We start from the raw sequence: 13,732 nt of genomic DNA, 5'->3' as shown, positions 1-13,732 counted from the left end.
AGTTGATATAACATTTTGTTTATATATTGATTTTACTTTGTGTTGTTAATCCTTGCATATTCTTCTTTCATCTGCTTCCTTTCTTACTAAGGCAGTCTTACTGCCTCCTTTCCTTTTTCTAATAGGTGAGCAAAAATACTTTTCATTTTGGTTTAATGAAGATTTCTAACAGGCTTGCTTTAGGGAACTCATCTCAAATTCTATATCTAGAGCAATGTAGATAGAGTTGCACACTAGTAATCTTATAATTTACCCTGTATAATACAGTCAGACATTGTTCTTTACAGCATACTTAAAGCAGCTTTGTAGTTAATGAAGTTTGTGGATTGGTAAAAATTTGTTTTCCTTAAGATGTACCTTCTTTAAGGTACAGTATGCTTTTAAGGACATAGTAGTCAAGTGAAAGTAATATATTTAGTTCACTGTCTGTTTTGACATTGTCAATTAATATTTCAAAATTATATGCATTTACACTGACAATAATGCACACAAAATATAAGCTATAAGTCAAATTACTCTTGGAATTGCCTAGAGTATTTTCATGATGACTGAAGAAAAAAATTTAAGTTTAGAGCATTTTGAACAACAGATTTGCCTTTCCATTTTGCATGAAAACTTTGTTTAGTGAAGCATCTGATGTGATGACAATTTAGTTTATAAATTCTGAGATATAAATGTTATCAGCCCAAAAGTCATATTTTAAAGATTTTATTTCTTTATTTATTTGAGAGCGAGAGAGTGGGAGAGGGGCAGAAGGAAAGAGAGAGAAAGAGAATCTCAAGCAAACTCCGGCTTAGCAGGGAGCAGGAGGTGGGGCTCCATCTCAGGACCCTGAGATCATAACTTGAGGGGAAACCAAGTCCTGGGCTCAACAGGTTGAGCCACCGAGGAGTCCCAGCCTAAGCATCATTTTTTAAATTTTTCAGGAAAGCACTTTTTTTAAAAAAAGTAGATTGTGAATGTCAATTACTCAATTACCAGTGGTTAAAACTAGTGAAGTAAGTTAGCATACCTTTTATAAATCTTTCTTAGTCCTTAAATATGGCTTTCCTTATAAATGAGGACTTTATTTTTTTAAGATTTTATTTATTTATTTAATAGAAATCACAGGTAGGCAGAGAGGCAGGCAGAGAGAGAGGAAGGGAGGCAGGCTCCCTGCTGAGCAGATAGCCTGATGTGGGTTGGATCCCAGGATCCTGGGATCATGACCTGAGCCAAAAGCAGAGCCCTTAACCCACTGAGCCACCCAGGTGCCCCTCCTTATAAATGAGGACTTTAAAAATGTCAACGTTTTTGTATATCCCACTACTTTTATTATCTATTTATACTTGCTTTTCAGAGTAGTTTCCTATATATTTTAAAGCTAGAGATCTGTTAGTTGTAATTCTGAATTACTTTTATGTCTAATGCTGATATTCTTAGCCAATAGTTTGGTTGAACATAGATTTTTTTTTTTAAGAATTTTTTTTATTTATTTGACAGAGAGAGATCACAAGTAGGCAGAGAGGCAGGCAGAGAGAGAGAGAGAGAGAGGAGGAAGCAGGCTCCCTGCTGAGCAGAGAGCCCAATGTGGGACTCGATCCCAGGATCCTGAGATCATGACCTGAGCCTAAGGCAGCGGCTTAACCCACTGAGCCACCCAGGCGCCCCGAACATAGATTTTTTAATTTAAACTCATTTTCCTTCTGTTCTTCTAGTATTCAACACTGTGGATAAAAAAAGTATAAAATCAGTGTAATTGTCATTCTTTTTTTATCTGTAAACTTCTTTACTCTATTTTTTAAAAAGTAATTTCTATGCCCAGCATGAGGCTCTAACTCGGGACCCAAGTACCAACTGAGTCAGCCCGATGTCCCTTCTTTACTCTGCTTTAGATTTTTTTTCTTTATTCTTGACGTTCTGGTACTTGCTAGGTCCCAACCTGAGATCTACACAATATATTGATTTTTGTTTGTTTGTTTGTTTCAGTAACTTTAGGTTGTTTTTTTTTTAACTCATATTTGGTCAGCTTTCACAACAACTTGTGTTTTTTTATTTTTTTAAAAATATTTTATTTATTTATTTGAGAGAGAGAGAGAGCACGAGAGGGGAGAAGGTCAGAGGGAGAAGCAGACTCCCCATGGAGCTGGGAGCCCGATTCAGGACTCAATCCAGGGACTCCTGGATCATGACCTGAGCCAAAGGCAGTCGCTGAGCCCCCCAGGGGCCCAACAACTTGTTTTTTTATTCACAATTGTTATCTCCTTCTTTTTTGTTTGAGGAAATTAAATGTCATTTACTCAAGTTCTTTCCATATTGTTCTGAATCTCTATTTCTTATGTATACATTCTTTTATCTGTTGAGTCCGTTTTTCATTCTGTTAGTCATCCTCATTTGCTTGGTGATATTTTATTGACAACTCATCCTCTTTGGAGGTTTCCCTCATACCAGTACTGGTTTTGGTAGTCTTGTGGAAGAGCGGAAGAAGGAATTTCAGGGTGGGGTTCAGCCCCAGGCTCTACAAGTCTAAGCCTTAATTAAGAAGCTTAGCTCTGCTCTGTCACACACAAGTAGAAGTTTGAGACCAACACCTAATGATGCGTTTGATCAGTGTCCCAGTCTTCCTCAGATGGTCCTGCTCTGCATTTGCTCCATGAGGCAAATTCATAGAGAAGGTCACCCTCTGCCTCCTGTTTGTCCTGGTAATGGCTGAGGCTATAGACAGGGGAGCTAATGGAGACATTTTTTACTTTCTAATCTGCAGAGTAAACAAGCTGGTTCTGAGGAATATTGAGTTGTAACTGAAGTAATTGATACACGGGGATTACCTACAGGAAAAAAATTAAGGTCTTGATTAATAGATATGACAGTGTTGCACATGGTAGTACTGGATGACCAAGAAGATTTGCTGCAAAGCTATCTTGTATTATGCACTGAGCTGGTGCCACACAGAACAAGGTGGTAACCTGGATGGCAATCTGAGTTACAGGACTATTTTGTCAATGATCCAAAGCTTCATGTTTAGCATGTGGGCCCACAGCTTTGAAGTATGGAGCACTGAAACATATCTAAGCTTCAAAGTCATAGGCACAACGAGGCACAAACCATTGCTGTTATTAAAGACTAGATGTCACCTCTGTTTGACATGGTCTAGGACCTATCCCAGGTTAACCTGTCATTCACTGAACCTCCACAGATGTCTTCTCAGCTGACAGTTTCTCTGTTCTCTTAATCACTGAGTTGACTCAGCCATCTTCCTCTTTCAATGTTCTGCTCTTGCTCAGTGATATGGAGGATGAACAGGAAACCCTCAGTGGACTGCCATTTTTTTTTTTTTTTTTAGCATTTGGGGGATATCAACTTCATTTGGACTTCATTACAGAACTATTAATGTGAGAGGTTTCTGACTGGAATGTCAGAGACTATTGGGTTCAGATTGCTGAAGTCAGTTATCTCCAGCTAACAAGGATTATCTATGAGAAAGAGCTTTGATGAGAAACTCAACTTCCAATTGATGGTTTATTATTTAAAAAAATCAAAATTGTGTTGTCTAAATATTGTCATTTTAATTGCCTAAATTTTTTAAATCTTTGGGCAAATGGATTTTTTCATGCTGAATGTCTTATCTTATTCAAGATTTAATCAGTAATCAAAAACTTTCCAAGAAAACTTTTTAAAAACTTTTAAAGGCCCAGAACTGGAATTCTACTGAGGTTTAAGGGGCGCCTGGGTGGCTCAGTGGGTTAATCCTCTGCCTTCGGCTCAGGTCCTGATCTCAGGGTCCTGGGATTGAGCCCTGCTTTGCACTGAGCTCTCTGCTCCGCAGGGAGTCTGCTTCCCCTTTCTCTCTGCCTGCCTCTTTGCTTGCTTGGGATCTCTCTCTCTCTCTCTCTCTCTCTATCTCGCTGTGTCAAATAAATAAAATCTTTTTTAAAAAAATTAACACCACAGACTCCTGGGTGGCTCAGTCATTAAGCATCTGCCTTCAGCTCAAGGCATGATCCCAGGGTTCTGAGATCCAGCCCTGCATTGGGCTCCCTGCTTGGTGGGAAGCCTGCTTCTCCTTCTCCCACTCCCCCTGCTTGTGTTCCCTCTCTCACTGTGTCTCTCTGTCAAATGAATAAATAAAGTCTTAAAAAAAAAATTAATACCAGTCCTTCACAAATCCAATTATAAAAAGAGGAGCAGGGACCATTTCCCAGTTCATTCTGTGGGGCCCATATTGTCATGATGCTAGAACCAGATAAAGATAATATAAGAAAAGAAAACTAAATAACATATTCCTTATGAATACAGATGCAAAAATTCTCAACAAAATATTAGCAAACTAACTCCAGCAGCATATAAAAAGGATTATACAGGGACACCTAGGTGACTCAGTTGGTTAAGCATCTGCCTTTGGCTAAGGTTATGATCCCAGGGTCCTGGGATCAAGTCCCACATCAGGCTCCCTGCTCAGCGGGGTGCCTGCTTCTTTCACTGTCTGCTGTTCCCTCAGCTTGTGCTCACTATCTCCCTGTATCTCTCAATCAAATAAATAAAATTTTTAAAAAAAGATTATACCATGACCAGGTAGAATTCATCCCAGAAATTAAAGGTTGGTTTAGAGCAATACACCCTATTACCATCTCAATTTACACAGAAAAAGCACTTTACAAATCCCAATACCTTTTCATGATAAGAACACTCAATAAACTAGGAAGAATAAGGAATATCCTCAGCCTGATAAAGATAACTATAAAAACCCACAGCTAACTTCATATTGAATGGTGAAAGACTTTGTCCCTAAGATGAAAAACAACCAAGGATGTCTCCTCACTGCTTTATTTAATATTGTGCTAAAAATGTAGCCAGGTCAAAAAGATGAGAAAAAGAAAATAATTCAAATTCGTAATGAAGAAGTTAAAGTATATTTGTGGATGACAACATCTTACATAAAGAAAATCCTAAGGAGGTTTCCTGAGTGTCTCGGTTGACATCCAACTCTTGATTTCAGCTCAGGTGGTGATCTCAGGGTCCTGGAATACAGCCCACATAGGGCTCCTGGCTCAATGGAGACTCTTGCTTCCTCTCTTTCTCTCCTTCCACCCCTCTCCCACCCCTATCCCTGCTTATGCACACTCTCTCTAAATAAATAAATAATCTTTACAAATCAATTATATTTCTATACATTAGCATTGGCAAATGCAAAATTGAAATGAAAACAATTCCATTTATCATAGCATCAAAAATAATAAAATGCTTAGGAAAACAATTAACAAAATTAGTGCAAGACGTTACACTTAGCACAACAAAACAGCACTGAAAAAAATTAAAGAAGACCTAAGTAAATGGGAAGTGTTCATGGATTGAAAGACTCACTATTGCTAACATGGTGATGCCTCCCAAATTGGTCTACTGGTTCAATGCAATCCTTATCAGAATCCCAGCAGGCTTTTTGTTGTTGTTGTTGTTTTTACAGAAATTGGTAAATTGACCTTAAAATTCATATGGAAATACAAGGGACTCTGAAGAGCAAAAACAATCTTGAAAAAGGACAACAGAGTTAGAAGACTCATACTTCCTGAGTTGAAAGATGTATTATAAGTTAGACATTGGATTTTGAACAATTTGATACATTAACCATACAAATACTATCTTTTTATTTAGTACACACTAAAAGGAATTAACAGAAATTATCTTAGATTCCATCATAAATTTCTCAAGCCAAATTCTCATTATTCAGATTATCTCCTTTCAAAAATTACATTTCAATAAATGTGCTTTTAGGGACGCCTGGGTGGCTCAGTTGGTTGAGCGGCTGCCTTTGGCTCAGGTCATGATCCCAGCGTCCTGGGATCGAGTCCCGCATCGGGCTCCTTGCTTGGCAGGGAGCCTGCTTCTCCCTCTGCCTCTGCCTGCCACTCTGTCTGCCTGTGCTTGCTCTCGCTTCTCTCTCTATGACAAATAAATAAATAAAATCTTTAAAAAAAAATAAAAATAAATGTGATTTTATTTGCTTATTTATTTATTTGAGAGAGAGCATGAGCATGTGACTGTGACGGGGGAAGGGCAGAGGGAGAGAGGAAGGGGGTGGAGAGAATCTTAAGCAGGCTGCACACTCACCATGGAGACCAGTGCTGGGCTCAATCTCGGGACCCTGAGATCAGGACAGGAGCCAAAATCAAGAGTTGGATGCTTACCAACTGAGCCACCCATGTGCCCCAATAAATGTGATTTCTAAAAATATCTTCAAGGTTTAGTTTGGAATTTTAACTGATATTAAATTTTAGTTTGCTTTTACCAGTGATCAGTATTGTTTGCTTTATAGTTATTTCACTCAAATGGCCAGCCTGAAGTACCTAATGTATCTATCTAGTAGAAGATCTCAAAATGTGTAAGAATTTCTAACAAAATCCATAAACCATCAATAGTAACAAATTATTAGTGTTAGCTTAATATTTTGAGATAATACTACTGAAGTGTGATTTAAGGAACTAAAAATACTAATTAAAATCTAATTCCTATTTTACCAATTAATCTCTCTCAACAATTAATGTTTAATTCCTTCTACTCTCCTCCTTCACGTTAAGAACAAAACAGCTCTCAAGTCATCATGAAGTTTTAAAAAAAGATTCCTTCACTTTTTTCTAAACAAGTGAGAGTATTCGAAACTTCAGAGTATGGATTTTGTATTTTGAACTTTCGGCCTACTTGTATTCAAATTCCTTTAAAATGATTTTTATCTTTTCTTCAAGGAAATTTAAAGTTCTGTACTCTACCAGGGAGGAATCAAAACTTCTTCTTTCTCTTTGTATATTCAACATGGAAAGAACACTTTAAATGTCGTGTTTCAGCTCTGGTGAAAATTGTGTAAATTGTTGTAATAGGAATCCTTCAGAATGAATAATGCAACTCTCCTGACTGGAATAGGATGGTTTTTCAGGTGATTATCCTTGATATCATTAACTCCTCCTCCATGCAGATAAAACATAATAGATTTTTTTCTAAGTTTAGCAGTTTTGGAGGGGGAATAATTCATGAGGTAAGACTTCCCTCTTAGGTTGTCTTTCTTGCTTTTAACTTTATACCCTAATAACATTTCAAAAGATCTATACATAGATATCTTTTTATCCAATAATCAAGGCTACAGGGAATTCATAGCATATGTCACTCTTTTTTTTTTTTTACCAATTAATGATCTCAACAAAACACTACTAGTTTCCCTTCTACTTTCTAAGTTTTGTAAGCACCTCTTCTTGCTGACATCTATTGCTAAAGGAAGACAGAACATTTTAAAGATTCTTATATTAATTGCAAACTTGAACACAAATACATCACCTCTGATATCTCTGGAACCAAGACAAGGCTGAAGTTTGGATCTAAATTATCTTAAAAAATCTAAATTATCTAAAAATTATCTAAATTATTGGCTCCGTAGCTCAGGGGTTAGAGCACTGGTCTCGTAAAAATTATCTAAATTATCTAAAAAATTATCACTTCCCCAGTTCCACTTATGTGGATAAGAGAATAGATTCTGGAGCCAAACTGTAACAGTGTGAATCATAGCTCTGCCATTTCACATGGTGAGTGATTATGGGCTGGTAATTTAAACTCTCTATGCCTCAATTTCTTCATCTATAAAATGTGGCTAATAAGAGTGTCCACCATGTAGGATTGTTGAGGGATAAAATGAATTAATATGTGTAAATGCTTAAAATAATTATCTAGCATGTAGTTGCACTATGTGTTAATATTATCTAAATTTCATTTGCTTTGGATTGACAACTGAAAAGAGCTGATATGCAACACTATTTCAATGTCAACATACAGGAATAAGTAAACAAAATATAGCTTGAGTTTTGTTCTGAACACTTTAACTTGAATCTAACTAGAGCTTGGTTATTATATTGTAAACAGTTGCTCCTTGTTTTGTCCAGGGTATTTGTTTTCCATTTATATCTAAAATAGTATTTTTGCCTTTTTCTTTTATCATTTTAAAATTTCATTTACTAGTCATATATATCATATTCTCCTCTGATTTGCCTTAAATTAAAAGAATTCTAAAGTGTATTAATGTTACTATTGCCATTGCTAGAACTAGAATCAAAGTAAATTTAATTGCATAGTACTTAGTATGTGTCATACTCTCTGAGAATTCTTTGTCTATTTTCAGACATGTTTATGCCTGAACATATGATCTGGGAATAATCTTCTTATAGAAATGGAAACATGATCATTAGAATGGATTAATTTATTTATTCATTTGACATTTTTGAATGAGTACCATAATCTAAGCTCCTTTCAAGAATTTTTTCTAATCCTTTCTGTCACTATCAGAACTTAAGTATTAACATGCTTTTAAAATAATTCATTCAACATGAATTCTAATTTATTGAGTTAATTAAGTAATTAAATAAAATGGCAAGATATTTATGGAGGGAAAACCCCGTACGTGCCAAGATAAATGGTACTCCACTCTGTATACTAATTGTAACCGATAAACTGCTTAAGTGTATCTCAGTTAACTTACTATATCAGGGAACTCACGAGAGCAGCACACTGTGCTGGAATTCTTTTTATAAATAAGTCTCTCCTCTTTATGATATGTGAATAGACAAGGCGTGAGGCCCCCCTTGCTCAAAGATTAAAATGCTTTAAATCAGGGCTTCTTAATTTGGCCCAGATCAGCTGGTGGAAGAATATGGTATCTGGGATACAAAGGAGGAATGTAGTAAGAAGTAAATTAATTATAGAATAGAGATATCTGTCTAGCTAAATAGGTTTAAGCTTAAAGCCTTTACCATAACAAATATTTTTATTTTTTTACTCACTTGATTTTGTCTCTATATTATTCTGATAATAGTCAAGTAATCAAGTCCTGTCAGCCTCTGAGCTTCAGTTTCCTTATCTGCAAAACCCCTTTCATTTCTTATCCAGGCCTAAGATTCTGACTCTAATACTGTTTGATTTCCTTTTAAATTTAATGTGGGTTCACACTGTGAAAGGACTCAACAAAGCAAGATGCCTCTTCACCTATACCATTTTTACAGCAGCATAGGGACATAGAAACTTTCCTTTGAAAAATAAGGTCTCCCTAAGACCACGTGACACCATACACCCTAACAAACTTTTGCATGATCATAAATTCCCCACATACTTGGAAATAAGCAAGGATTAACTATTATGAATTATACTTTTATAAGAATTTATCTCCCTTGGTTAGATTACCTAAAGGGGGAGTAGAGTTCTTTGAAGTTCACTGATTAGAGTGTGGGGAGACCAGAGTATCCTCTTGTTTTGTGCTCACAAATACTAGCTCATTCAATATAATGTGTAACCTTACAAATTATGAAATTTAATGAAAAAAAAAGTTTGTAAAGTTCTATACACTTTAAAAAATAACTTGCATTTGGACACTTCCAAAATATGCTTTGACAAGAGAATATTAATTCCTCAATCAAGACGCAGGGTGGCGCTGCAGGCTAAGATTGTGAATAAAGAGCCCTAAAAAGCTCCCGTGTTCCTTTGTTACAAAAAGGAATAAAAAATACACGCGAGAGGCTTTGCCAGCCGTGCTGGTTTACCAGCGAGTTTGGGATGCAATATACTAAACGAATTTAAGATTAAAGGCAACTTTGTGCGGACTTCACCAAACAAGAAGTCAGAATTTAAGATCTCCAGTCTTCGTGGTTCCTAGGAGGGATTGGATGTAAGCACCGGGTCTCCAACATGGAGACGCTAGAGAGAATTCAACCAAACAGGCAAGTGATGGCCTTTATTTTGATGGTGTTCTTGTCTCAGGCTCGCGCGGAGCCTATGCGTTATTCTGTGATGGAAGAAACAGAGAGTGGCTCCTTTGTAGCCCATCTGACCAAAGATCTGGGCCTGGGAATTGGGGAACTGGCCGCCCGGTCGGCCCGGGTGGTGTCTGACGATGACAAGCAGCGCTTGCAGCTGGATCGTCAGACTGGAGATTTGCTTTTGAGGGAGAAACTAGACCGGGAAGAGCTATGTGGCCCTGTTGAGCCGTGTGTACTGCATTTCCAAGTGTTCCTCGAAACGCCGGTTCAATTTTTTGAAGGAGAGTTATTAATCCAGGACGTAAATGACCACTCCCCAGTGTTCCCGATTAGGGAAATGCTCTTGAAAATACCGGAAAACAGCCAGCCAGGGACTCTGTTTCCGTTAAAACTAGCTCAGGATTTGGATGTGGGCAGCAATGGTCTTCAAAAATACACTCTCAGCCCCAATTCTCATTTTCATGTACTAACTCGAAATCATAGTGAGGGCAAGAAATACGCAGATTTGGTGCAGGATAAAGCGCTGGATCGAGAGGTGCAGTCTGAGTTCAGCTTAACCCTCACGGCACTGGATGGTGGGTCTCCGCCTAAGTCTGGCACCATGACAGTGCGAATCCTGATCATAGACGTCAATGACAATGCTCCAGAGTTTGTGCACACCCCATATGAGGTGCAGGTCTTGGAAAACAGCCCCTTAGGCTCCCCAGTACTTAGTGTCTCAGCTAGAGATATAGATGCTGGAAACTTCGGAAGTGTTTCATATAGCTTGTTCCAAGCATCAGATGAAATTAAACAAACTTTCTCAATAAATGAAGTCACAGGAGAAATCCGATTGACAAAGAAACTGGATTTTGAACAAATAAAATCTTACCACGTGGAAATTGAGGCTATAGACGGAGGAGGCCTTTCTGGAAAAGGCTCTGTAGTCATAGACGTGGTGGATGTGAACGACAACGCACCTGAAATTACCATAACTTCCCTCACCAACTCCGTCCCAGAAAATGCGCCTGAGACTGTAGTCTCTGTCTTCCGAATTCGGGATCGAGACTCTGGAGACAATGGGAAGATGATTTGCTCTATTCCAGATGACCTGCCGTTCCTTCTGAAACCGACTTTCAAGAATTTCTACACCCTAGTAACAGAGAGTCCCCTCGACAGAGAAAGTCAGGCCGAATACAACATCACCATCACCGTCACCGACCTGGGGACCCCCAGGCTGAAAACCCAGCACAACCTCACGGTGACCGTGTCCGACGTCAACGACAACGCCCCGACCTTCAGCCAGACGACCTACACCCTGCGCGTCCGCGAGAACAACAGCCCCGCCCTGCACATCGGCAGCGTGAGCGCCACCGACAGAGACTCGGGCGCCAACGCCCAGGTCACCTACTCGCTGCTGCCGCCCCACGACCCGCAGCTGCCGCTGGGCTCGCTGGTGTCCATCAACGCGGACAACGGGCAGCTGTTCGCGCTCAGGTCGCTGGATTTCGAGGCGCTGCAGGCGTTCGAGTTCCGCGTGGGCGCGGCCGACCGCGGCTCGCCGGCGCTCAGCAGCCAGGCGCTGGTGCGCGTGCTGGTGGCGGACGCCAACGACAACGCGCCGTTCGTGCTGTACCCGCTGCAGAACGGCTCGGCGCCCTGCACCGAGCTGGTGCCGCGGGCGGCCGAGGCGGGCTACCTGGTGGCCAAGGTGGTGGCGGTGGACGGCGACTCGGGCCAGAACGCCTGGCTGTCGTACCAGCTGCTCAAGGCCACGGAGCCCGGGCTGTTCGGCGTGTGGGCGCACAACGGCGAGGTGCGCACGGCGCGGCCGCTGAGCGAGCGCGACGCCGTCAAGCACAGGCTGCTGGTGCTGGTCCGGGACCACGGCGAGCCGCCGCTGTCGGCCAGCGTCACGCTGCACGTGCTGCTGGTGGACGGCTTCTCGCAGCCCTACCTGCCGCTGCCGGACGCGGCGGCGGCCGAGGCCCGCGCCGACCCGCTCACCGTCTACCTGGTGGTGGCCTTGGCGTGCGTGTCGTCGCTCTTCCTGTTCTCGGTGCTGGTGTTCGTGGCCGTGCGGCTGTGCAGGAGGAGGCGGGCGGCGTCGGGGGGCGGCTGCTCGGTGCCCGAGGGTCCGTTTCCGGGCCACCTGGTGGACGTCAGCGGCGCGGGGACCCTGTCCCACAGCTACCAGTATGAGGTGTGTCTGAGGGGAGGCTCTGGGACCGGTGAGTTCAAGTTCTTGAAGCCAATATTTCCCAACCTCTTGATTGAGGACACTGAGAGAGAAATTCAAGACAACCCCAACTGCAGGAATAGCTTTGTATTCAGTTAAAGAGTGTATTTGGTCAAGTCAGACTCTCCTTAATTTTGGCAAACCTAACTTCCATTGCAATGCCTTTCTTCTAAGAAATTTGTTGTCTAAATTTGTATAATATCTCTATTCCAAACTAATCATGTCCCTGATTGTACTAAATCTTCCTCCTTTTATTAATATTTATTGAACTTAGCATTTTCAGTTATACTGGTTATGGAGTATGTATATTCTCCATATTTGACTTTCTCTCAGTGATTAATCTTTCCATGACTATGAATTAACTCAAATAGTTTAAGAAGAATTTTTTATTTAAATCAACTCCTCACTGTCTTAAAGAAAATTGTGCATATCTATATATTTGTGGTATTTGTTTTTACCATTAGCTTTGTCTTTAGAGTGTTTGAAATTCTTTTAGCTACCTAGGCCTTTTTGACTGTTCTCCAGGCTATGCCCCCTGAAAAGCCATGAGCATATAACTTAACTTACTTGTTTCTCTGAAATTGTACATAAACATGCACTTTGAGTAAGATATTAAAACACCAAAATTGTGACTTCCTATTGGGAACAACATATGTGCTAGGATTTTAAAAATTTATTTGATTGCTACTTACCTAGCACACTGTATGTGTTCTGTAAATACTAATATTAAATTTTAAATTATTATCATTTATAAGTAATAATTTTCTGAAAATCTTCTATAATTTGGCACCATGCTCAGTAACAAAAACTAAGTCACTGCTTGGTAAATTCCTTTGAAACAATTTCGGAACCTTAAATAAACCTTAAATCATTTCATAGGATTCAAGATATGAAGAACATCATATCTTCCTTATCCTTGATTTTGCTCTATAAATAGAAGTTCAAGTGTAATTTAGTGTATACGTTTGTTCTGGCTTTCTTTCAGCTTCTCCCCACCTCTCAAAAGAGTCAGAAAATTTTTTCTGAGTTTTGAACATTCTATTCAGGCCTTTTCAAGGTTATTGGGTGATAGAGATTTTCACTTTAAATTACTTTGCAGACATGAACATCCTGCATCAAGAAAATAATGTTTTATTTTTGATGTCCCAGTTATCTTCTGTTCAGTATAGCTTTGAGGCATTTTATGCAAATTTACTTTATCAATTATGTGAAACTTTCATTTATAAGAAATAAGCATTATTTTGTCATTTTGGACAATAGAATAGAAATAGGAAGTAAATAAGGAGTGAACTTATCTGAATTACAGTTGTTTTATGTTGTGTTCATTTAAGCAAGTAAGCTGATCATGTGGTTTCCAGCTAAACTTATATGGATATAAGTGTAAAACCTCTTAGTTGAACTTTTGGCATAATGTGAGCAATTAAAATTTTATAATCTAAAATTTTATTTAAAAAATATTTTATTTATTTATTTGACAGACAGAGATCACAAGTAGGCCCTGAAGCAGGCAGAGAGAGGGAGGAAGCAGGCTCCCTGCGGAGCAGAGAGCCCAAATCCTAAACAGGCTGGATCTCAGGACCCTGAGATCATGATCTGAGCTGAAGGCAGAAGCTTTAACCCACTGAGCCACCCAAGCGCCCCTAAAATTTTATTTTTAAATCTCAAGGGCCATCCTACTGGATTTAATTACTTGTACTTATCCCTGAATTACTTTTTTCCCCTAAGGATATAATAATACATTAAAAAGGAAAAT

At 39.5% G+C, this 13,732-nt stretch overlaps 1 protein-coding gene across 1 annotated transcript; it reads left to right on the top strand.

Moving 5' to 3' along the window:
* Nucleotides 1-9,364: 9,364 nt before the first annotated feature.
* PCDHB4 (protocadherin beta 4) lies at nt 9,365-13,430 on the top strand. The gene has a single exon (XM_032336452.1). It carries the CDS (start codon nt 9,691-9,693, stop codon nt 12,076-12,078), a length of 2,388 nt encoding a protein of 795 aa, XP_032192343.1. The 5' UTR covers nt 9,365-9,690; the 3' UTR covers nt 12,079-13,430.
* Nucleotides 13,431-13,732: the final 302 nt, after the last annotated feature.

The sequence above is a fragment of the Mustela erminea genome, chromosome 3 (assembly GCF_009829155.1).
Source record: "Mustela erminea isolate mMusErm1 chromosome 3, mMusErm1.Pri, whole genome shotgun sequence".
Lineage (NCBI taxonomy): Eukaryota > Metazoa > Chordata > Mammalia > Carnivora > Mustelidae > Mustela > Mustela erminea.
The sequence above is the reverse complement of the archived record's forward strand: the minus strand, read 5'-3'. Positions and strand labels throughout refer to the sequence as shown.